This window comes from Podarcis cretensis (genome assembly GCF_951804945.1).
Source record: "Podarcis cretensis genome assembly, chromosome: 2".
NCBI lineage: Eukaryota > Metazoa > Chordata > Lepidosauria > Squamata > Lacertidae > Podarcis > Podarcis cretensis.
Window position 1 is genome coordinate 88247513 of NC_137171.1, and position 26031 is coordinate 88273543.

Sequence of the window (26031 nt, forward strand, 5' to 3'; positions counted from 1 at the left end):
TGTTTAGTCGTTTAGTCGTGTCTGACTCTTCATGGCCCCATGGACCAGAGCATGCCAGGCACCCTAATACCATCCACCAAAGTGAGTTGGGTAACACCATTAACCTTTGCCCTAAAATATCGTGTTTTGCAAACTGAGGGCTTGTCCACCCATGCCTAGAAAGCATAGGTCTGAGAGGTTTTCTGCTTGCCCCATGCTTTCTAGCCATGGGTCTGAGAGGTTTTGTGTTTGCCCTGCAGCTTTCCCTGAGAAAACACACTCTTTGCTGCTGAATTGGACCAAACAGCAATCCATGGAAAACAATCATTTGGTCTGATTCAGTGGTGAATAGTGTTTCCCCCGGGGAAAATAGCTGGGCAAATAGAGGTGTAGGCAAGCCCTAAATAATTAGAGCAGTATGTGTTTGTTTGTTTGTTTGTTTGTTTGTTTGTTTGTTTGTCAGTGAGTGATTTTGTATCATTTTACAAAATATTGTGCCATGCTTGGCTTACCAGCATGAGGCACTATTTTTTAATTTTTAAAATTTGCCTACTTTTCAGAAGAAATTCAAGGCAGCTAATGCTACAGTGTTGGGGGAGACACTGATCTGCATTTCTCCTGAGTTGCAGCCTAGCTATCATGTGCTCTGCAGTGTTTCTGTTCCTCTAGGATGCCATAAAGTACTCAAGAAAGGGAAGGAAAAAATAGCTGCTATGACAGAGTATAAAGGTAAAGGTAAAGGGAGCCCTGACCATTAGGTCCAGTTGCGGACGACTCTGGGGTCGCGGCACTCATCTTGCTTTACTGGCCAAGGGAGCCAGCATACAGCTTCCGGGTCATGTGGCCAGCATGACTAAGCCGCTTCTGGCGAACCAGAGCAGCGCACAAAAACACTGTTTACCTCCCTGCTGGAGCAGTACCTATTTATCTACTTGCACTTTGATGTGCTTTCGAACTGCTAGGTTGGCAGGAGCAGGGACCGAGCAACAGGCGCTCACCCCATTGCGGGGATTTGAACCGCCGACCTTCTGATCAGCAAGTCCTAGGCTCTGTGGTTTAACCCACAGTGCCACCCGTGTCCCTTATGACAGAGTATAGTGAGTGCTTTAAAATATTAAAGGGTAGATATTTTTTCCCCGATCTCTTTGTTTCATCTTGTAGCAATAAGCACCCAGTCATGCTCTATTCATCACCAGAACCACAGAATAAACAAACTCTTACTTCTTGCAGCAGGCAGAGAAACGGGCTTCTTTATGGCTAGTTAGAGAACACAACTGAAACTGAAAAGCAGGGCAAAGGAAAGTCCAAGGTGTGAAGTTTAACTCCAGCCCATAATGCAAAGTTCTAATATTGAACTCTTCAAGGATCGTGCTACTATACAGCCTGGTTCCCCCCACCCCACCAGATCATTTAAGTAATTATAGGGTGACTCTGATAATGAAAAATCCACCCACAGCCAGGGAAAGTCCTGGATAAGAAGTCCGGGGATGTGGAGCAGGGACAGATGTGGCTCTTGTTGTGCATTCGCCCTGCTTTATTCACTGAATTTTTCAGAGGGCCCAATTCTTTAAAAAGCTGTCATTATTTTAATGGAGACTGTTATCATCTACCATATCAAAAATTATAAACCACTCCCTGCCCAAAAAATATCTGGGTGGAGGAAGCACAGTAATAGGAGTTGGTGGGTCATAGCATCAGGTGCAATGCCAACCAGGACTGGAGAAAAGGGGTTTAAGGTCCTTTTTCTCAGTGGGAAATAGGATCCACCACTTAAAAGCCTATGCTCTAGATCGGGCATAGGCAAACTCGGCCCTCCAGATGTTTTGGGACTACAACTCCCATCATCCCTACCTAACAGGTCAGGGACGATGGGAATTGTGGTCACAAAACATCTGGAGGGCAAAGTTTGCCTATGCCTGCTCTAGATGGGCCTACATTAGGGATGGAAAACCTGTGACCCTCCAGTTGTGCAACCACAACTCACACCATTCCTTACCACTGACTGGGCTGATGGGATTTGGAGTTTAACAGCATCTTGAGGGCCACAGATTCCCCATCCTTGGCCTAGATCATCCACTGGGTTGTTCTCTATATCACATGAGTTGCGTCTTTTTATTTGTTATTCACCTCTCCTGTCCAAGAGCCCCATTCAAGTGAATATGAATTGTACAAGAGCCCAGCTGAGCTGAGAATTGGATGGATATTCTCCCTGAGCCGGGTCCAAGGCGGAAACAAGCCCTGCAGTAGGTCTGGATGAGAAAACTCTTTTTTTCCCCTCCACTAAAAAGGGGACAATTTCTTGTTATGACTCCAGGGGAATGAACAGTTCGAGCCCTAGTTTGAGTGACAAAGTGGGGTTGGTGAAATTAAAAGCAGATCCTGTAGTAGGAGCAGCAGCAGCGATACACAGCACTGTCAAAAACACAGAAGTCCTAAAGTAGCGAAACTGTTGGGTCACACTGGCTAACCAAGCAGGCAGAGGGCTTGAACTGCCACCACACACACCCTACGGGGGGGGGGGTCTTTTCCCTCCAGGCTTGCTTTAGGAATGCCTTTTTTTCTTCGCACCATGCCTCAATTCTTTCCAAAAGGAATAAGCCAGTTTTAAGATTATATAAAGCATTGTGCAACTTATTATGCCTTCTCACCACCTTCTTTCAATTACTGGGAGCTTTACTCCAGCTTTAGAGCAAGGAACCATTCTTCCTCGGCGGACCACAAGAGTTGCGGCACATCTGGGTTTGTGGCTGAATACAGCTGGAACCAAGTAATTCTGCCTTCGTCCACAAAGGGATGCAGATGTTTTGTTCACATGCTGAAAGAGCTCATTCATTATATTTTGTTATGAAGATGACTTGCAAGAGGGGAGATCCAAGTAGTTTGGGGTCAGGATACCTGAAGGATATCCCATATATACTTTCCCAGTCCTGCCAAGTCAGGTGCGGCATGTGAACACTAGGGAGGGGGGCTTTTTTGCTGGTGGCACCTGTTGTGGAATACTTTCCCATAGACTCTTGTCATAAAGATATTTTTGGTGCCAGGATATATATTTTTTAACCTCTTCCAGGCTAATAATTGAAATTTACTGTTTCCTTTGAACACTTTGGTCCCCACCCCAACCCCTCCACTGAGTTTTAGCTTTTCATTATTGTTTTCACTGATTTTATGTTTTGTGCTACCATTATTGTTGAGATATTAGCTTTTTCTGTTTATTGCTTTTGCTTGCTTGTTTTATTTTCATTTTCAATTTGTGAACTGACCAGAAGTCACAATGGATTGGATATCTTGGTCTTCAAACATATACTTTGAGGTTTTACTTGCATAATTTTCCATGGCTAAAATGTGGAAACCAAACTAATATCCTTCATTTGGAAGGGAAGGCTTCCTCATCTATACCTGAAGCAGGTATATCCCATATATACTGTCCAGTCCTGGACCAGGACTCACAAGGAAACTCTCAAAACATGAACCATTTTTACACTTTTATTTTACATGTGGGTGGGTGTTTCTACAAACCATAAAAACTCATGAGATTTGAAACTGCAAAACAAAAAACGAGGGAGATAGAATGACAATTCTATCATGCTTGGCACTGATGCTGATGACATGGTGAAAATCCACCCTTGGGTCTTCCCGACAGGCGTGGGTAACCTGTGGTCCTCCAGATGCTTCTGGGCTACAAAGATGTGCTGGCTGGGGCTGATGGGAGCCCAACAATACCTGGAAGGCCAAACATGCTCCGCCTCTGCTGCAAGCCTTAAGCAATAACTCACTGGGTTTTTAAGAGCACTGTGCCAGGGATAAACACAGCTGATTTTCCTGCCTTGGGAAGGACAAGTGATTTGACGAAATCCATGGGTACAGAACTCTTAAAAGGTGCTGAGTACTATCAGCTCATTGCTCCTCAGGACCGTGACTTCCATACAGAATACAGAAAGCTCACCCCTACCCCCAGATGAGCCTTCAGAACACACTCTAGGGAACTATCTCAGTTACTGAAGAAGTATTTATGAAGTCCATCAGCAGAGCTGGCCATTTACTCTATGAGTATTCTTGCACAAACCCTGAAAGCAATTTTGCATGGGACAACTGGCATGGAGAGTGGGAAGAGAAGCTGCTCAGCCTCTCAAGATTTTATGCGTGGGTACAGTTGTTTGAAACCATTCAAACAGCCCATACAAAGCTTTAATAGTCAGTTTGGCTATTTTACGCCTTCCAGCTACATTTTCTCCATCCTCGACCACCTTCTCCCGCTTCTTAACTTATACTCCACTCCTGCTACCGCAGTGTCAACACTTTGAAACTTCTGCAAAACACTCAAATTAAGCATCAGCATGCAAACTGAGAAACATAAGGTACCTAAATTGCTATATACAATTCTGCAATGAGGTATTGTAAGGCAGAATCTGAGCTATTGCGGTGCAAAGTTTTTTTGGTTTCCTTTGTGTAGGATATACAGTATTTTTTTAAAAAAATTTGGTGCAGAGTGTGACTAGCCATGGACATAATTCTCTCTCCCCCACCCCGCTGTGTGTGGGAACATACAGAAGAAATACAGACAGGAAAATGTCATATTTGATCGCCAGCTGATGCCTGGCAAAGACAGTGAAACATCCTCATCTAGGACATAATCTAAACCCCACTGAGATCAGTGGATAGCCTCCCATTAGCGTCAATGGGCTTTTCGGACTCGGCCATTTCAATAACACTTCTTAACCAAGAGGAAGGTAGGCAAGAGCAGCATTTCACAACCCATTCATTACTGACACTTCGGAAGCTGTATCCACGTTGATGCCATTTCATTGGTAGGTATCTTTCAAACTTCACATCTACGTGGTATTGAGATGGAAGGGGAGGGATATCCAAGCCATTCCCGTTTAAGAAGCTGGACATCCTCTTCTTCATACCCTGTTTGGACCGTGTCAAGAGCACCATAGCGATATTTATTTATTTTTTACTTGTTGAAACAGTAGGCAGGTCATCGCTGCAGCCGAAGTCCTCTTTAGTGCTTTGGTATGGGCTTCAACCCATTGCAGATCCAAACCAAGTGAAAGCAAAGGGCTAGGAAGCCAGTGCCCAGGACGTCTCCCAGAGCGGTGAGGTAGGGGATGGAATAGTTGTCAGGATCCATGCCCTTTCTCCAGAACAGCCGCACGAGAATGTCAGCCAGATACAGCAGGATTGCCACCTGTAAGCAGAAGAGGGGGGGACCACATGGCCATCAGCATGCAGATCAGCCAAAGTTCCATTTTGCTGAGAACGGCTTCTGTTACTCAGGCACTGGACTTGTCAACAACAGTGGGGCACAGAGGAACTTTGATTCCATGGACCACAGGAGCCTAGAGGGCAGGAATATTTAGGGCTGGGTCAAATTCTCCCCTCCACCCAGTTTTGCCATCACATTCACACGTGCTAAAGTGGAAGGGTGAGGTCACAAAGGGGGGGGGGAGTAAATGAAAGTGGGCCAAAGGAAGTGTGCTCTGTCCACCCCTCTCCCTCTGCAAGCAGACTAGCAGGTAGACAGAGGGCAGGAAGCAGTGTTGCCTTCACCCAGTCTGGTTTCAGGATAAACACGGAGTCATTGCATCCTGGTGGGGGAGGTATGGCAGCTGCAACAGGGAAGACACAGGAGCCATAATGATGTCCCACTCACAAGGGATGGCATTTCTGTGTGGCACGCAGAGCAGGCCACAGGTTGCATGGGGTTGTCTAATGAGCAGTCCCGGTATACTTGTGTGTAGAGCAGGTATCTACAACTTTTTCAGACCCAAGACCCATTTTTAGCCCGTGCATGCCTTGGGGGACCCATTTCTCAAACTTTCCCCATCTGTCTGCATGGGGGCAGTGCTTCTGTTGTGACCCGCTTTGAATCAGGCCATGACCCACCAGCTGAAGAACAGTGGCACAGGAGGTCCTGCACAACCAAGACACTGATGCAACTGGGTGTCCCACTCTCACACAACTCCTACACACAAGGAGGCACTTTCAGAGTGATTTCTCTGTAGATGATTGTGGGCAATATACTGCAGGAAACTGTTGCCGGGTTGCGAAATGCAAGGATGAAGGCTATGGCAGCCTCTGGGTATGAAACCAGCCCCTTCCTAAAGCTAACTAAGCAGCTGTCGTTACAGATAGGTAGCCGTGTTGGTCTGCCATAGTCAAAACAAAATAAAAAAATTCCGTCCAGTGTGCATGCACACGAAAGCTCATACCAACTTAGTTGGTCTTTAAGGTGCTACTGGAAGGAATTTTTTTATTTTGTTTAAGCAGCTGTCGGTCTGAGCAGTGCCTGGATCAGGTGTGAAACATATCTATGGCACCTTGATCAGTTCCAGGATGGAAGAAAGGCAGGGCATAAATGCCCAAACTCCCCTTACTTCAAGCTGTTATAGAGATTTTGACTCAACAATTCAAATATCATGGGAAAAGGAAGGTGCTTGACTGATAATTTTTCTTAGCGACATGGGGAAGGTGTGAAAAGAGGGTAATGTGTTCTAGCTGGAAATGGGGGGATTTAATCTGCCACCCTGCAGCATTTTACACTGATAACTCAATCAGTTTCCCCTAGAAATCTCTACTAAAAAGATACTGCGGCTTCCAAGCAGGTGATGTAAATTTAGAAATCTAAAAGGGACTGGGATGAGGATGGTGGCCTGCAGTTTGTAGAAATCAGGGTCTGTCCCTGGTGCATTCATATAGCTACAGTGACTGATCGACTCTGGAACACATGGCAGAACCCAAACTTATACTAAAAAAAGAAGTCAAGTTTCTAGTTACCTGTAGAACAGCAGCCATCAGGTAGAAGGAGACAAAAGTGAAGGTGGGAGCCGTATGGCCTGCCTGCAAGAAATGAATGGTGTAGATGAACAGCAGGTGCCCTGGGATCACTAGCAGGATCAAGACACGAGCAGACTTTGAATTTATTCCTGCAGAGGAGAAAAGGCAAATGACATCATAACTCTGGTTATACTGAGCGAATACGAAATGGTCCGCTAGTAAGGAGCTGGTCCCAAATGGGAGATCCCCTACATATGCGGTTTGCATTGGGACTTCTTTTATAGTAAGCAACAAATAAATACAACTAATATTATTATCAACAACAATAATTTGGGCTAGTGTAGAGTTTTCCCTGGGGGTTTAGATGCGAAAGTAACTAGGCACCAGTATCTAGAAAGCAGATTACCTGAACTGAAGAAGGTGGTACATGGATTTGGCCAGTGCTGCCTCATCTTGTGTGGCAGGACTCCAGGCATGCTCCAGAAGTGCAGAAATGTGGAGATCCGGCTGGCCTGGATAGCTACCAGATTGCCGCCGACACCTGCAAAGCAAAAGAAAAGCTGAACACACCCTTTGAACCCCAATAGCTGGGAGACACTGGGAGGATGGCAATCAGTCAATACCCACTCATTCACTCCCACAGGTCTGAAAGCTAAGCAGATGTCTGTCCTATAAGCTACCAAACCGCCTTACTGGCTTACACTGCCTTCTCTAGCTCAGTATCCTTTAGAACATTGCTCACAAGCGGATGGTGAGGCAGGAAACACTGCTGTCACCTGATCAGCAGCAAAGCATTAGAATACCGACAGAACAACAACCGGATTGGTGCTATGGATGCTTCGTACAAGAAGAACTGCTTCTGTTGCTACTGGCGTTGCCCCAGAACTCTACCACCTACCCGGCAGCTGCACAAGCACACCTGTACAGATCACAATGCCCTGCGTGAGCTTTAAGCACGGCCAGCAATGCCAACGTTCAGCTGCTAGAGGTGGGGAAGTGAGAGAGGAGCCAGGGTGGGGAAATCATAGTTCCCAAGATCTTCTATCTCTGTCAGTTTGCATTTCTTAGTACAGAAAGTATTGATCGGGTGTAGCGATCTTTCCTATTCTACTTAATTCAAGAGGGTTCTGGAAGCTTCTCTGTGTGAAAGAAGCAAGCAGAAGGTTACTGATGTTTGGGTTATTCCTTCTGAGAAGCTGAGTACAGCTGGTTTAAACTGGTTCTCTTTCTCTTTCAGTCAAGGTCATGCTGACTATAATAGTGAGGCCAGAAGGAGCCAAAGTCTCACTCTCTCTTTTTCTTTCTGGTGTGGTGTACAGTATATAGTGTTAAGGTTATAGTCTTACTATAGTTTGTAAGTTTAGCTTACGTCTTCTGCAACTGAATTTCTTATGGACAGTGCCAATCCTGAATGTATTGGATATGTGACCATTACGCTCATTTGCCTTCAGTAGCAGTAAAGCTCTGCTGGGTGAAATACAATTGCCTCTGGTCTATTTTTTTGGAAATCCTGTGACATGTTTAAGTTTTTACTCTGCTAATTATGCATTGGAATCTACTCTGGATCGATACTGAGGAGACTTCCAATGACAATCTCTACTGTGGTTTTACACAGAGAAATGGAAAGAAGCTACAGGGGCTGCAGCAACTGCTCTTACTGCATTGAGGCCTTGGCAGGCACTGCAAATCTTTCAGGGGACAGAGGCCTCCTCAAATTTCTAACTACCAGAAAATGAATTCCAAAACTGCTGCAAGGTCACCCTGCATGAACTGCAACAGGGCTTCTCCTTTTGTTTCTCTTGCTCCGGATACATAACCAAATACTTCCAGTTCTGAGAGAGAAAGATTTCCCTCCTTCCTTATCACATACTGGATATTCGTGAGTTAAGATAGCAAACACAGGTGCTCTGTAATACAACTTGTTTGACTCTTGTGCATAGACAGGTTCTTTTATAACAAACAGCTAACAGGTGCTGCAGTGCTTGGCTGTGAAACCACCTGCAGTATATCTGCAACTGTGGTAATTACGGTACCAGCAATTTCTATTCTGACGAAAGGAACCATGGAATGAGAGGACAAATTAAAAGTTCAGCACCATCAGTCTAATTAGTCTCCTCTGGATATGGGCCACCTTGCATTCTGACAGGCTCTCGGCATGCTAGCTTATTTATTACTTGCGACGAAATTTCTATCCTGCAACTTCCTGCAACACCTGGAAGAGGTGTTCAAAGCAGAAAAGAAAAACAGAGCGAAAAACGTACTACAATCAATTAAAATGCGATAAGACGGTAAACAACGCAGAGTGTTTGAACAGCATAACAAAGCTAAAACTGAGAGAGGCTGAATTAAAAACAGCCTCTAGGGGAAAAGACGGTGAAGCTGGAAGCCTTCAATTGTAGTTGGACTAAGACTTCCCCTAGGCCCACTGCCAGGGACTCAAGTCGTAGCTCAACAACATCTTGAGGGACACAGATTCCTGCTCTAGGGCTTGACTCCATTTCCTTCTCTACTGCGCCAGCTCTTGAGGTACACTGTATAATACTACTAATTTCTGGCTGTCACTCAGGTGGAATCTACACACATGTAAAAAACCGTTCTAAAAATTCTTTTTTAAAAAAGTGTTTATAAAAATAAATTGAATTTTCCATAAGGCTCACCATCGCCATCTAGTGTCACATTGTATATTGCGCTTAAAACACACTTAAAACGTTTTATTTGCAGCTGTACAGCTGAGTCCATAAGCTTATGAGAAAGGACCCATAAAGTAATTGAAAGTAGAAAGCCCCCAGTGAACGTCTTCCTTTGGGGGGCTATTTTACAGCAACGTTATGTCTTCAACCACCTCAGATTATATGAAGCAATTGTCCTATAAACCTTTGGCAATAATGAGTCTCAAGGACGTATCTGGCACAGCAACTGCAGCACTGGAAATCCAACAGCTGCTTTCAATCTCCTTTCTCAGAAACAAACAGAACCAGAAGACTCTTAAGTTTTAAAAGCAAAGCATGGCAGAGCATTGTCACAATGTTCTTCTGGAGGCACTGGACTCAGCCGAGAGTGAATGAGCTGTATTTTAAGGCCTGGTAAAATTGCAAGACAAATGTGAACTTTCTGAAGTGGAAGGAGAAGTCACCTTTTGTGTTCAGCAGATAGAGGTTAGTTCTGTGGAAACCTGACAATGTCTTATATGTCTGGGATCTTCCACTCCTTATAATGCTCCCTGATGCTGCCCGTTTTGGTGCATTGATGGTGCATTGGTAAAATCCTGTTCACATGAATGCTGTTCCTGAGTTCAGAGTGGAGCAATCCTCTACTTCATTCTTGTCTTTTATTTCTTTAGAACATTTTTATATTTGCCTTAATTATATCCATATATTTAAAGAAAGCTCAAAACCACATTTGTTCCAAACCCATTTTGTTTAATTTCCGTATCTCATGATGTAGTGCAGCAGAGTTAGTGCTATGCAGAAAGGGAAATTCCAGGACTATTCAATTCATTTCAATGGGTCTACTCTGAGTATGACTGACATTGGATCTCACCTTAGAAATCCAATACTCCAGTCACTTGTGCCTATTTCCAGGGCCAGCACAAAAGTGTTAAGTACTATACACAGCTTTTGAAGCATTTAATCTTCTACTGGAAATTTAACATTTAAGTACACAGGAAGATGCTTTACTGAATCAGACCAATGGATTGTTTATCTCAGTGTTGTCTTCACTAAATGACATTGTCATGGGTGTCTTTTCCAGCCCTATCTGGAAATACCAGGGCCTGAATCAGGACCTTTTGCACAGCCAATACATGTGCTTCACAACTGATCTTAAGTTTCTGGTCTATCCAGCCCAGACTTAAAGCTAATAAATTAAGTGTTGCAGGTAGACAATGCCTTTGTGCGGCAAGCAGGATTTGTCTCACTTACGGATCTGAAAATGGGGATTCTCTAAGTCCTACAACGATGAGGGTGAAAACAGGGACATATATTTGACTTGCAGCCTGACATGCTTAAAAAGAAAAAGAAAAAAAGAACCAACCTACCATTGATCACAGGAGTGAAAATAGCTATGCCTTCAAAGTTTGGATTGGTTATGGTTTTGTCCAAGATAAGTCCCCCGATGCTGTTTTTAAAAAATGAGAGAACATGAGTATATCCTTCATCTGTTAGTATCCCACTACTCAGTGACTGTATAAATAATCAGTATCTTCTCTGATTACATTTGCTTCTAATCCTGATCTTTTTTAGCAATATTCTGTGGAAATCCTTACTTTTGCTACTGCCATTCAGGTGGACAGCTTTACTAAGATAACAAATATTTCACCCCAGTTCCCAGACTAGGAAGACTTGAAGGAAAATAGTACGGATCTGAAATCCCACAACAGGAAAGATTTTTGTATGAAGGGAGGTATAATAATAATAATAATAATAATAATAATAATTTAACATTCTATCCCCCCCCGTACACTCAGGAAATGTCTTCAACACCGAAGCAATAAGGAAAATGTTTTAATGAACCTAACAGACCAAGCACAATAGACTGAAAAACAAAACTTGTAGCATTTTACAGCATATCATTTTAAATAATATGACAGGTACAAGGCCATAAATTTCATTTATTATGGGGACCATCATCATTTATGGCTTCAGAGTATTTTCTTGAGATTATAGCCATGCCATGACTGTTAGAAATCTGAACTAAGGTGGCATAAAAAGCAAAAGAAAAGTTGAAAAGAATAAACATATGTGATTGGAACAAATTTCAAGATAAGAACTGTAACTCTTGAAGGTATCTCCACATAGCAATATGCATACCATCAGCATTATTCTTAATATTCTTATAATTCAGTACCTGCCCTTCACCCTAAGGTCCCATGGCAGGTTACAACAATTAAAAAACATTACAAATATTTTAAAAAATTACAAAAATAAGGTGGGGTGTAAAAATTTTGTTTTGAGTTTGTGATTACCAGACTTCCCTAAATTCCTGGGTCCAGTAAGGGTTAGAATTTAATCAAGGCAAATGGTAAAATATAAGCCAGGTCAGTTTCCTGACCAAGAAATCACCTGGGGTGATGGGCCATTAGGAGGACAAAAGGAAGGTAAGGAGCCATTAGGAACGCGAAATTAGAGGAGGCTCTGTGCCAGATGGCAAATAGGAGTGACCTTTCACTCTACCAAGGGTTAGTTTTTGGAAACAAAGCAGAGTTTGAAGAAGAGTTTCAAGAAGAGTTGGCTATGACAGGACCTAAGAAAAAAGGTTGCAGTCTGTTAAAGTCAGCAAGCTGGAAAGAGGGTCAGAGCATGATGGTTGATTTCTGCATTTGAATCGAAAGCTGCCGCTATGGGAGAAGCATGACCCTCGGGGGGGGGGGGTCAGTGTTGTGAACCTCTCCCTTGCATGCTCAGGTTGTATATATGTGTAAATAAACCATATATCATAAAGACACCACGGTCTCCACTGTGCCTCATTTCTTAAAGGAAATACGGACCTCGGGTCAGCGCCTGGAACCCCTGGAGTCTTGCACTGCTTGGATATTGGAGTGACACGCAACAATATGCATCTCAAGTCAGGGTGAAGAGGTACATCTTCAGCACTGGCAGGGAGCTGTATAGTGAAGGTGCCAGACGCACATCTGTGTGAAGGGAATTCCACAACTAAGGGACTGCCCTCTTGGACCCCCCCCCCAAGGGCAGAGGAACTACCAAGAGGGCACCCTGCCAAGGTCAATACTCAAAGTATGTTCTTCCTGTGCATCATCTGATACTGGGTCCTGCCTTTTTTTTTAAAAAAAAAATCATGGCTGCATTTCCACATGCCCAGACCTTCCAAAATAATCATAAGTATGCGTGTGTCCAGCCTGTGTCCTATTAGATAGCAGTTGTTTCGTCAATGAATTCTAAAATAAGTAGAGATATGCTGTTTACAGTTCAAATCAGTTCAATATGCAGTTATCCAAGCTGACTCCTTTTAAGAAGTGGGGAACAATGGAAATAGAGTTATATTGCAAAACGACATGGCTGGAAGCCTGCACACTACAACATTTTGTTGCAGGCCTCATTTGTCTCTTTTAACACATACACATAAGCAGTTTTGGGGCTGGTTCACGCTTATACCAAGAGTCCATCAGCATCTTGTGGTTACTGAGCATTGTCCTCATTCCACACTGTTGGGACCCCCACCTGCCCTGTGGAATACCCTCCCACCAGATGTCAAAGAGAAGAACAACTACCAGCCCTGTTTAGGGAAGCCTTTAATGTTTAACAGACCACTGTATTTTAATATTTTGTTGGAAGCCGCCCAGAGTGGCTGGGGAAACCCAGCCAGATGGGCGGGGTATAAATTATTATTATTAGTAGTAGTAGTAGTAGTAGTAGTAGTAGTTTTCTTCCTTATTGTACTTCTGTAAACACTGGACATTCCCCCAGCTTGCCGACACTTCCTGTGCACGTATGGCACTGTTTGCGCTACCTAAGGCGCCACACTCCAAGAACACGTTAGCTACAAACCAAATACACAGGAAGAAATTATCCCTGGAAGCGTGGTATTTACACAGTTAGCACCAGGGACAAGACCTCTTAAATTCCAGTCCATCTCTAGCCCACAATGCTTACCTGCTGATGGCCATGGCAACAATGACTGGCTGCCACCCAGTCTTGAGGACTTCAGCCACGGGAGGACTCTGCCTGGCAATAGCGATCCAAAGAGGAATCATAACAATGAAGACGGCACAGATCAGGGGCGACAGGTATCTCACCTCTGTCAAAGAAAAGGAAATGTTTATTATTATTTTATTTTTATTTATTAAATTTGTATACTGCCCTATAGGCCTGGATCCCAGAGTGGTTCACAACATAAAATCGTAAACAAACAAAAAATACATAATAAAAACAATGACATTGACAACTCAATAATCCCCCTTTCCACAACACATCTTAAAAGGTATATGTGTGAATCTCCAAATCTGAAAGGATACAACTTGGTGGGGAAGACCATTCCGCTTTCTCAAGCGAAAGAACAGATGGAGTGATGAGTGTCCAAGCCTGTTTGCTCTAGGATTTTTATGCAGCAATCCTCCATCACTGCCTGCTTCCATCACCATCTATAAGCAGCCAGCAGAATTAGCTGATGTGGGGGGAATGCATTGGTTGCCGCAATAGAAAACATAAAGCAAAACTAGCAAGCATGCTCTAGCAGGCAGGAGAGCAGGGTGTATTCCAGAGAACGTTAGAGGTGTAAAGTCTCAAAACCAATGGACCAAGTTACACTTATTTTTAAATGTAATTGATTTATATGGTTGGAATTCAATATCAGGGTTGTCTTTAGCAGATGGGGCGCCGGGGTGCAAATATCCTCCCAGCACCCCCTAATTACCACGGATAGTTGGAGGGGGGCGCACTGCCAGCCATGGGGGGGGGGCGCAACTCTCCCCCATACCGCTGTGGGAGAGCAATCCCCGCAGAGGCTCGGGAGGGAAGCTGCATGCTGGCCAGTCATATGGTTGATGGGGCACAGCTGGCGAGCATGCAGGGAAAGGGGAGGCCGCTAGCAAAGCCACGCAGCTCCCCCACTCGCTGGGTGCCCCCAGAGGCCGGTGCCCTGGCACAACGAACCACTAAGCCCTATGGGAAAGACGGCTCTGTTCAATGTAGTGCCAAGTGGGGTACATGCAGACAAGGGAGCCTGCTTGTGAAATTGGGCTTTTCTCCCCTCTTTTCCCTGTGCACCCCCTAAATCTGTTCTGGGGCTCCCTCCAACCCTGTGGAATAGATTTAGGGAGCATGCGAGGAGGAAGGTGCACGTTTTGTTCCATGAGCAGACCTTCTTTGTAATTAATCTATTATCTCAACTTTCCATTCAAAAGGATGTGCCAAGTGGGTTTTATGTCAATATAAAACCAAAGCATATATAGAAGCCTAAATGAAGTAACACAATTACAGGACCAGCAGCAACAAAGCAACAGAGCTGGATAAGGACATAAGGAGCCACCATTAGTTATCTTCTCTTCCAAGTGCCCAGGTTCACATGGGAGAAGGTGATCCTTAGGATCCGGTGCTTTAAGTGGAATTTAATTAAGCACGACTAACTTCAGGGTCAGTGTGTTTTCCATGTAAGCATCACACCAGAGTATACAAATTGGATTTGCTACTAATCTTCAAACAGAAGCCCCTTCATCACGTTGGCAAGATGGAGTTGGAGGAAGCAGAATTACCCAAAGGTAGAAAATTAAGAAACCCTAACTGACTGCTCTTGTGGGGTCTATTACAAGCTCATTACCACATCTCCAAGAAGTGATTTTGTCATACTGCAGGACTCGGCATTTAAAAGAAGCTTGTTAATCTGTACAGAGGAAACAGAATACCTCCTAAAAGAAGCCAAGGAGCTTTCATAAAAGGAAAAAGCACACAGCTGTTGTTGGGTTTTTTTAAGGCTTTTAAGCAAGGTGCAGGAGAACAGTAAACTAAGCAACAAGTGAAGAAAGATAAAGGTAAAAGAAAAGGTAAAGGTAAAAATAAAAATAAATGAAGAACACTTATGTGTGTTAACAGTAAACGGGCTGACCAGAATGGAACTAGAGCCCCTTTTCCATTGCATAACAGTCACTGCTCACTAAGCAACACTGTTGAAAAAAAATAACAGACTCCGGAGCGTCTAACTGAACCAATGAAAAAACCTGAACATTTCTGAGTTCAGTCAAGGTAAGGACGCAGCTCAGACTTAATGAAGGGAGAAGACCTGACAACCAAGCATTTCTGACACTATAAGGACAGTTCGACACAAGTCAACTTTTGTTACCAAATTTTGATCAGCTGCGATTTGAGAAAAAGAGCTCCGGAATAGGAATTTCAGTTCAAGTGCTGAATGAAGTAATGAAAACTGGCTTCTACCCCTTTGACAATTACTGAGACCTCGCAAGAGATTTAGACGCGGCTTCAAGGAGTTAGACCATGTGTAAAAAGTTCCAGACCTGGCCTGAAGAACTCTAGAATTTATAGCGGACACAGACCTAATACCGTATGCTGCTATTGTTCATGTTGTTTCAAACGGAGCAGCTGTCTTGATCTGTTGACTTATAGCATTGTAGCGTTGGAAAGGGACCATGAGGCTCATCGTGAGCAAAGGCAACAAAAAACCACGTGGAACCTTGAAGTCTAACAAATGTATGGCACAGAGCTGCTGAATTATTTTGATGGTTATCCTCTTTATGTGGGTTTTTCCTTTTACCTAAAATACTGATTGTGGTATAATCCAGTTGTGTATCTCTAGCTATGAGGCAACTTTGTTTTGTGCCAGGCAGGCTGGAGCTAGCTTTTATATACTTCTCTACGAAGCACCCAGGACTGTTTGTGAGGCTACAGGACTGTCTTGTCAAAAAAGGGGATAATGGACTAGAATGCCAGCTACTTGGAACTAGAGCAGTTACTGCCCTATTCATCCCCACCCACCCCTGTCCCTTTAGCTCAGGGGTCAGCAAACTCTTTCAGCAGGGGGCCGGTCCACTGCCCCTCAGACCTTGTGGGGGCCAGACTATATGGGGGGGGATGAATGAATTCCTATGCCCCACAAATAACCCAGAGATGCATTTTAAATAAAAGGACACATTCTACTCTTGTAAAAACACACTGATTCCCGAACCTTCCGCAGGCCAGATTTAGGAGGAGAATGGGCCAGATCCGGCCCCTGGGACTTAGTTTGCCTACCCATGCTTTAGCTTATATCAGCTCCTGTTGTTTTATTTCTGTCTGTCTTCTGAATAAGTCAACCTTGGGGTGACCTTTAGAAGTGCAGGGAACGTCAGGAAAGAGGGAGAGAGAATGCTGCTTCTCTGACAAAACAAGAATGACTCAGAAGCAGAAGGAAGGAAGCTTCAGAAACACCTTCAAGCAATGGGGATTGTGCCAGGCCTTTTGATATGCTAACGATCGTTCTTAGAGGGCTCTCTCCATCTGCTCTTCATAACTGGTGCAAAGCTGGGCCAGTCGCAACACATTTTGCAGGTAATGGAGCAGTTGAAGCATTCTGGAAATGTGCTTTATATTTTTTCTCCCTCTCTCAAAACAAGATTCTGTTAAAGCCTGAGGCTACAAGTATGCAGTTATCAAAGCCTTTAATCACAAATGTTGTCTTAAATCACAAAGGATGTCACCCAAAAAGGGAACACACCTTTCTCTGGGGGGTGGAGCATGGGATTTTCACAGCCCTTAGCAATACCCCAGGTGATACAGGGCAGGAAGAATGTGCAGCAGCAGCAACAGCAAAGGGGTGGGGGATTCTCTGATTAATTTTATAACTGGAGGTAGGGAGTGTCTGATCCTAAGCAACTCTGCTTTCAGAGACAATTATATAGCTATCAAGTGGGAGACCTTTAGCAGGGAATGGGGTCCAATTGGGATTACAGATGCTTCTTTTTACATCATAGGACTGCTACAGAAAAGCTAGCTCTGTCAATATTCCTTCATCTGCACAATTATCAGAAACACAAGAAGCCCCGTAGCCCTTTGCATTTGTTCTCTCTTACAATGTAGGCACTCAGGAGCTTCACCACAGCCCTTTGAGGTAAGCAAGGTCAAGAGCAGTGACTGGCCCAGTGTTACACAGCAGCCAGAGATGGGTGAATCTGCCCACTTTGGTTTCTCTGTTTCTCATTTTCCAATTCTAAATTCAGGTCTCCACATTCCCACATCAGTTCCCCCGGTGTTGATTTCTCTTAATATACACATTTTGTATGAAATTTTGCCAAACTATTTTTGCAAAGCATAGTCCCTCTAGTATATATGCATTTTAAAGCAAACTTTACCTCAGTGTATGCATTTTTGTACACCTTTCTTGGTTGAAGAACTGTACTGCAAATTTTGAAGGATGGTTGCATTTTGAATTGAATTGAATCCATCCCCAATCCCTACCAGTGGGCTTCATGACTATGTTTCCGTGGTCCCAATCTAATGCACTATTATGCTACATTGGTTCCCTGTTTTTCCTGAAGGGGAGGAGGGCTGAAATGGGAAGAAATTATTAGGCCACCTTTCTCTGCTGGTGTGTAGCATACTTGCGTCATGTAAAATGACATAAAAGGGATGCAGGTGGCACTGTAGGTTAAACCACAGAGCCTAGGACTTGCCGATCAGAAGGTCAGCGGTTCAAATCCCCGTGACGGGGTGAGCTCCCGTTGCTCGGTCCCTGCTCCTGCCAACCTGGCAGTTCGAAAGCACATCAAAGTGAAGTAGATAAATAGGTAACGCTCCAGTGGGAAGGTAAACGGCGTTTCCGTGTGCTGCTTTGGTTCGCCAGAAGCGGTTTAGTCATGCTGGCCACAAGACCCGGAAGCTGTACGCCGGCTCCCTCGGCCATAAAGCTAGATGAGCGCCGCAACCCCAGATTCGGTCATGACTGGACTTAATGGTCTGGGGTCCCTTTACCTTTACTAAAATGACATAAAGGAAACCACTAAGTAACCCACATTATCTGCTCTCAATTTCCAGTTAGCTTGAACTGCTGTCGCTACAAACTTCCAAGAAAAAAAAAATCCTTAATCAACTGAAAATAAAACATAAGCCAAAATCTCATCCTTCCACAAACTCCTCAGACAGTCACGCAATAACTGCCTTGGCAATTTTAAAGTTTTAGTGAAAGTGTACAGCAGATTGGAATTGCCTCCTTGTATTAGGAAACTTTGGTATCAGCTCTTAATATGCAGGCTGCATCGTGATGGGGTATCTTTTCCTATCTGGGGGGTTCTTCATGAAGAGGGAGCACAGACAAGGGGTAACTGAGATTGAGGGTATCCTATTGTAGAGAGAGGACCATCAAGGCCAAAGAGAACAGGGGTGCCATCCTTTTAGGAACACCTTTGTAGAAGAGGGGATCTTCGCAGGTTGTTTTCTCTCCCCAAAACCTACAAAATTTCATTTTTCACACAACTAATAAGGCACAGGATCCTTTATTTCTATCTGGTCAGCTTACTAAGAGCAAGCAAATGCACTGGGTAATTTACAGGGTGCTTCAGGTGCAGGAGTTTTGATGGATCTGTTACACAAATTCTGATTTTCCCTTGTTGGTTACCAAAATGGATGCCACTGTGCCAGTTTAAATGAACTAGCGAGATCCAGAGAGTCTGAAGGTGCTCTCTCAACAGGCAGAACAAATCTGTCCAGCCCTGCAGACCCTAGTCAGCCTGGGAATCTGCTTTCCTTCCAACATGGGCGGCTGTCTAGGGAGAGGCTGTTCTGCGGTTTCAGAGCTCCCAGGCTTCTTTTGCTAACCTACCTATGTATTTGTAGAGGGTGCTGCTGATGGCAGCTAGCAGGGAAAGCGTTATCAGGTCTCCGAGGCTCGCTGCCAAGGGCGTAGCAATGTTGTCTGGGTTTATCCCCACCTTTCTTGCACCAAGGATCACGCCAATCATCACCAGACCTGAAAAAGAAAAGAAAACAAGTGGTTTGGAGAAAGTTCAGTTCAAGGTGAGGGAGACTCCCTGTCTGCCAAGGTCTCCTAAAGCCAGTAGAGGGAGCAGTAGCCCTGAAATTCGCCCAGGGCTTGTGCCCAGGATGGCATGGAAAGGCCTGGATCTGGAAGAGAAGCAAGAGCCGCTGAAGGGAGAAGATGAAAAGAGATTAGCAAAGGAGGCTATTTTGGCAACTGAAAAAGAAGCCGGCAGGGCCTGTGGCTCTCTTTTTTGGGGAGGGTGGAGAGTTAGTCCCTCCCAACCTCTACAGTGGTACCTCAGGTTAAGTACTTAATTCGTTCCAGAGGTCCATTCTTAACCTGAAACTGTTCTTAACCTGAAGCATCACTTTAGCTAATGGGGCCTCCTGTTGCTGCCGCACCGCTGGAGCACGATTTCTGTTCTCATCCTGAAGCAAAGTTCTTAACCCGAGGTACTATTTCTGGGTTAGCAGAGTCTGTAACCTGAAGCGCCTGTAACCTGAAGCGTATGTAACCTGAGGTACCACTGTATTAATGTACATTTTCCAAACCATAATCAACAAGCCAAAGGAGTTACATTAACTACAGGAGTAAGTTGGGGTGAGGAGATAAGCTAGGGAGAAAAGGGCTTCTGCACAAGGGGGAGAGGGCAATACAACAGCTGAGGCCAGGTAAAACATAGATATCCATACAATATGCAGTCCAAATGGACTCCCTTTCACTGTGCCTGAAAGCTTTCCAAACAAGAGGGTTCTAAAGTTAAGATCCCTGAGAACTGCGAGAATGACTGGACCTTCGTAAAGGCTTGAAAGCCCTGGCAAACCACAATGGGCTGGGCATTTCCTATTGGCAACACTTTCAGACCTAATGAAGTCAGGGAAGGGCTATGGCTCAGTAGCAGAGAGTCTGCTTTGCCGGCAGAAGGTCCCAAGTCCAAATCTCCAGGTACAGCTGGAGAAACATCCTGCTTGAAACCGTGGAGAGCTGCAGCCATTCAATGTAGACAATACTGAGTTAAGATGGACCAATGATATCACTCGATACAAGGCAGCTTCCTGAGTTCCCAAGGCAGGGGGCCATACACTGTTCCTTATCTCTAGCGAGTGATGTTCGGAGGAATAAGGCGCCCGAATGCATGGCAGATACACTTCGCTATCAGAGCCAAAATAAATTTCTCCATGGAATGTGTCAATAGTATCATATTTCTTTTTCATACCCACTCAGATCACTGAGGAAAACAAAGGAGTAGCAATCTGGCATCCAAAACCATCTAGCCTTGTTCAGACAGGAAGGAGCAGTCCATCATCCTAAGATGTTGCCCTCATTTCTTTGTGTTTTAGGGTGCAAGCATTTCTGATGCCGCCATCTACTTCCTTCTTTTTTAAAGGTCTTGTGCTGCACTCTTGTGGAAAACTTGCAAGCTTCTCCTCTTAGCAGCAGCCATGCTCCATTTGGCAAAAAGCACCGTGAAACAGTCTTTCTGGAGTGACATAAAATCCCCATGGCACAGAGAATGCCATCATATTACGACGGCTGAGGTTAGAAGATCAGAAATGAGAGAGGAATGCACTTAGTACCTAAGACTGCTCATCTAGATTTCGAGAGTTTTCTCTAAGTCAAGGGTCCCCAACCTGCGGCCCACAGAGGCCATTTAACCGGCCCATGAGCTGCCCCCGAACCGAACTACCCACTCGGCGAGTCCCCGAGCGCTGCGCTAAACCGGTGCAGTGTGGCACAGGGACTCTCTTCTGTGGTTCCAGAAATTGCTTCTGCGCATGCGCAGATGCTGGAAATCGCACCTGCACATGTCCACGGCATCAGAAATCACTTATGTTGCATGCCCAGACGCCAAAATTTGCTTCTGCACAGGCACAATTTTTGGCATCTGGGCATGCGCAGAAGCGATTTCCAGCGCCACGGACATGCGCAGACGTGATTTCTGGCGTGCTATGCTGGTCCGGCCCACGGAGGATCTCCACGGGACTGATGTGGCCCATGCCCGGTAAGCCTTGCCAACCCCTGCTCTAAGTGGACAACTGGATCCCATGAAAGGCAGAAGGTGGGACATTAGGTTTGGGTGAAAGGCCAGAAAGCTGAGGGTGCATCAATCAATTTTCTAACAGCTCTGGCTCAAGGTGAATAGGCAGTCATGATGAACCTACTGGGGAGCATACCTGAACACTGTAGTCATTCTAAGAGAGAAAGTGGACCTGAGACTGTTTATGGCAAGGTACAGAGAGAGGCTTCCAGAGACACTGGATCCTACTCTAAAGTTGAGTAGTTTACAAAGACTCACCAAGTGAGAGGGCGGCTATGAACGCTGTTGTCAAACTGCTGGCACACAGGATGGCTGCTTCGTTCAGATTCAAGTAGCCTTTGGTCAAGGCACCAAGAAGGACTGCTGCCACTGCAGCCAGGAGCCCCACCACCGTGGCCTGCAACTGTGGAGCAACAAGAATGGAGGACAGAGAGTCTCAGGAGTTATTCATCTGGTATCAACGTGCAAGCATTCCTGCAGACGTCTGGTCTAAGGTAGCACAGGAACAAATGACAGGTTACATGCAAAAGCACCAGAAAGACTCAAAATTTCTTTTTTTCGAAAAAGGAAAAGCAGTTTCGAGGTAGCGAGGCATTGAGCAATGAAGCAGCAGTGTGTGTGCACGTGCTCACAAAACCTTTTCCCTGCCAGCTATCTTTCCGTTTGCATGTGCTCACAAATGTTTTCCCTTTTGCAGGGTTTCAGACACACTTGTGAGGGAAGATGCGGGTCTGAAATCTCCAAGACGGCAATGTGTGATGTGGCGCTCAGAGTGTCATACTGTATTAAAATTCAGGCATCTTTAGGTTGTTCACAAAAGCTTACTGCTGCCCCCTCCTGGATGAAAGCATTCTACCTAATATTTCTACATGCACTCAACAGACAGGGCATCTCTGGACTACAAACATATCAATTTCATATCGTATTAATCGCCATGGATACCACTCCCACAGAATTCTGGGAATTGCAGTTTTGTGAGGTGCTGTGAATTCCCTGTTAGATATTCCTATTCTCACTTCACAGTACTACAACCTTAGGGTTTCCTGAAAAGAGAGTTTAAATCTGTACTGAGGATATGGCCAATTCATTAGGACCGTTAGCAGATGTTCCTGTTGATAAAGAAGTATGAAAACATGTGAGTGACACAGTTACATTTCAACCCTGGTAAGCAGTGTTGTGTATATTGTGCATATTATTAATATATTGATAACTCCTTTACCAACAGATATTGGCCCAATAAAATGTAATGCATTATCTTGTATCTTTAAAAGGCAGTTGAGAAAATTAACTTCTTTAAGCTGACCAATGAAGTGACCAAATAATAGCTCAGTTCAATTGCTATTATTAGGGTATCTAAATGAAGATGTACTGAACAAGGTATCCTTAAACCAGCCTTAATCAACCTGGCACAGCTGATGGGACACCAGGTTGAAAAAACGAATTTAAACAATCACCTTCAGGGCATTTCCTTAAGCAATGAAAATAGTACGAATTTAAGTCAAAGCATGTTGTGTAAAGTAAACTTCCAGAATTCAACAGGACGTATTTTCATATTGTCAGGGACTCAGCGGGAGCGCAGGGAGGAGAGGAGATGGAAAGCGAGGGGGAGCAATCCGAGGGCAGCGTAGGAGAATATGACAGCAGCCCGATAGATTCCATGAGCCTCTCCAGCGAATCGGAAGATTCACAGAAGGGGGCGCCGATGGGCAGGGCAAGGGGCGACCCAAGGGGGACACCCCAGAAGCAAGGGGCCAGCGGGGACTCCCAGAGCAGCAGTTGCAAATCAGGACCAGCTTCCCCACCAGAGCGTAGTGGGGGGGAGGAGTCCCAGGTGTCAGAGCCCGCATATGCACCACCAGCGAGAGAAGATGAGTCAGGGTGGACCACGCCTCCATCGGAGAGCGAGTTAACGGTTAAGAGGAAAGTTGCAGGCTGGGCGCGCGCGCCAAGTTCAAAGGTACAGGCGAGCGGCACAGAAGGTAGCCCGGATAGGGAACCAGGTCCTAAAGCCCGCCGGAAGGAGGGGCAAGAATCGTCAGGGTCAGTGTCAGAGGAGTCCAGGAAGGATGAGACCCTAGCGGGCAGGAGGGCCCAGAGGAGAAAGGAATTTAGGAAGAGGTGGAGCAAAGCGAGAGTCTTAAACTGGTGTGGAGGGGGAGGAGACTCAGACAGGACTTCGCGGGTCTAAGGTCGGGACGTAGAGCTGCACGCTGCGGCTTTAAAATGGAGACTGAATCTCAATAAAGACTTTTGTACATAACTACAGCCTAGCGTTGGTCCTCTGTGAGCTGGGACCTGGAGGCAGCTCTGACAGTAAGTCCTGTCTCAAATTTCAAAGAACCTCGCAACGTGAGAGGACGCAGCGAGGGGCGAAGATTGGTGCTTCGCGAGCTCACAAAAGCAGCACAAGATGACTACAGAAGAACGACTGGCAGCTTTGCAAGAAGCAGTGGTACAACTTAACGCAGAAATACGAGCGGCAAGGAGGAGAGAAGAGGAATCAGATGCTGTCTGCAAGGATCTGCAAAACAGGTTGGAAATGTTGACTAAACAGGGGCCACCGGCAGCCAAATCCGAAGGGATCGGGCTCGGGAAGAGAGGGGGGAGCCTGGTGTCGCATTTCGATGGGAGTCTGCAGCAATATCCTAACTTCAGAGCAGACGTAGTTTTTGCGCTAAAGTTGCTGGAGAAGGACTTTAGAGATGAGCAGGAGAAAGTAGGCTTCATACTAACGCATCTCCATGGAGAAGCTAAAGCGTGGTTGCGCAATCTGTGGAGAGATAATGATCCAGCCCTCCAAAACGCAAAAGCCTTCATTAAGGCGATGGACGCTTGTTTTTTATCAAAGATAGATGTGGATGTCGCTAGAAAAGAGATTCACGGTCTGAAACAAGGCAGAGCCACTGTAAGGCAATATCATTCCCGCTTTTTTGCATTGGTCAACGCGCTGGGATGGGAAAAGGACTCAGCGTCCGTCAGGGACCTGTTCTGGGAGGGGCTCAACGGGGCTGTGAAAGACGAAATCGCAAGGGGGGAGAGGCCACGGAGCACTCAAGAAGTGGTCCAGAAGGCGCTGACGATTGGTGTGCGGCTGGAAGAACGTCCCTGGAGCAAAGATGAAGGGCGTTGGGGACGCACGCCAGCAAGGGCACCTCCTTTCTTTCCCAGAGACTCAGCGCGCGCTCAATCCACGCCTCCACTGGGAGGGGGAGAGGAGCCGATGGAGATAGGTGGTGCCAAGGCTCAGTCAGCGACCAGAGCCCTCACACCAGGAGCAGCCAAGGTGAAGCCTCCTAGAGGGAACAGGAAGTGTTACATCTGCGAAAGTGCTCAGCATATGGCAAAAGAGTGCCCCCAGAGGCTCCACAAGCACAATGCAGCCTCAGCAAAAGTAACAGAAGCAGCTCAGCAGAGGGAACCGCAGCAGGGAAACGACGAAGTCTGGCTGGAAGCAGAGCCGCTGGGGCCCAGCCAGACGAATCAGTAAAGCAGTCCCCAGGAATCTTACAGCCCACAGACCCCCTCCCGCCCAAACCAGTGGTGCAGCTCACCGCAACACTCCAGCTTCCCAATGGGCTCACCATGGAAGTGCCTATTACCATTGACTCTGGTAGCAATGCAGACTTTATGGGGGTGGATTTCATCAAGCAACATAGCATAGCGCTCCTGCCTGCCACGATGCCCCTGAAAGTAGTGACAGTCGATGGAAGAGAATTGCTGGGGGGACAGGTGGTACAGCAAACGCCGCCAATGGTGATGCGCATTGGAAATCACCGCGAAGTCATCAGCTTCAACGTCACCCAACTGTCAGACACGCCCATAGTGTTGGGCATGAGCTGGTTGGACAGGCACAGCCCGGCATTGGCATGGTACCAGCGTAAATTGACCTTCTGCTCCTCCTACTGCGCAGAACATTGCATCATGACTAACCAGGAGGACGAGGGGCAAGAGGATGACCCACAGCTACAACTGGGCATGCTGCAAGCGGTACCCGACAAGTACAAGGCGTTTTTGGAGGTCTTCTGCGAGAAGGAAGCGGACAAGCTGCCTCCCCACAGACCCTACGACTGCAAGATTGACCTCCTGCCGGGGGCAACGCTGCCGACCGGAAAACTGTACTCCATGTCTGAAGACGAACTGCAAGAGCTCAGGGAGTTCATAGATCACAATTTGAAGCGGGGATTCATCCGAGAATCCAAAGCAGTGGGGGGCAGTCCTGTGTTCTTTGTGAAGAAGAAGGACACGCCCCAGAAGAGGCTTGTAGTTGATTTCAGAATTTTAAATTCGAAAACCAAGCCCACGGCTTTCCCGATGCCCAAGATCGACGACTTGCTCGCGACGGTGAGGAAGGGACGCATCTTCACCAAGCTGGATCTACGAGGGGCGTACAATCTTATACGCATGCGGGAGGGCGACGAGTGGAAGACGGCCATGTTCACGCCCTTGGGCACCTATGAGTATAGGGTTATGCCCTTCGGTTTACAAAATGGCTCCCACTGCTTCCAAGCATTCATGCATCACGTGTTAGCGGGGCTCCTCTACAAGAAGTGTGTCTGCTTCCTGGACGACATTCTGATCTTCTCGGAATCGCAGGAGGCTCACGAGGGAGATGTCAAGGAAGTCCTGCAAAGACTACGGGAGCACAGGCTTTACGCCAAGCTGGAGAAATGCCAGTTCGACATGACGGAGGTGGATTTCCTGGGCTACAAGCTGTCCGACAAGGGAATCGCCATGGACAGTGCCAAGGTACGATCAGTACTGGACTGGAAGAGCCCGCGCAATCGGAAGGAGGTCCAGAGGTTTGTCGGCTTTGCTAACTT

At 45.8% G+C, this 26031-nt stretch overlaps 1 protein-coding gene across 6 annotated transcripts in view; it reads right to left on the reverse strand.

Moving 5' to 3' along the window:
* Positions 1-3448: 3448 nt before the first annotated feature.
* The window catches only part of SLC41A3 (solute carrier family 41 member 3), a 45661-nt gene continuing 23078 nt past the window's right edge, over positions 3449-26031 (reverse strand). For all 6 annotated transcript variants that reach the window (XM_079964562.1, XM_079964563.1, XM_079964565.1 and 3 more), the window contains 7 exons: positions 21470-21614; positions 19015-19161; positions 13365-13509; positions 10793-10872; positions 7163-7297; positions 6757-6905; positions 3449-5167 (listed from right to left, as the gene is read on the reverse strand). In XM_079964562.1, the coding sequence (XP_079820688.1) occupies positions 4982-5167; positions 6757-6905; positions 7163-7297; positions 10793-10872; positions 13365-13509; positions 19015-19161; positions 21470-21614 (987 nt within the window). In that variant the 3' untranslated portion in view covers positions 3449-4981. The remainder of the gene's footprint in view (positions 5168-6756; positions 6906-7162; positions 7298-10792; positions 10873-13364; positions 13510-19014; positions 19162-21469; positions 21615-26031) is intronic.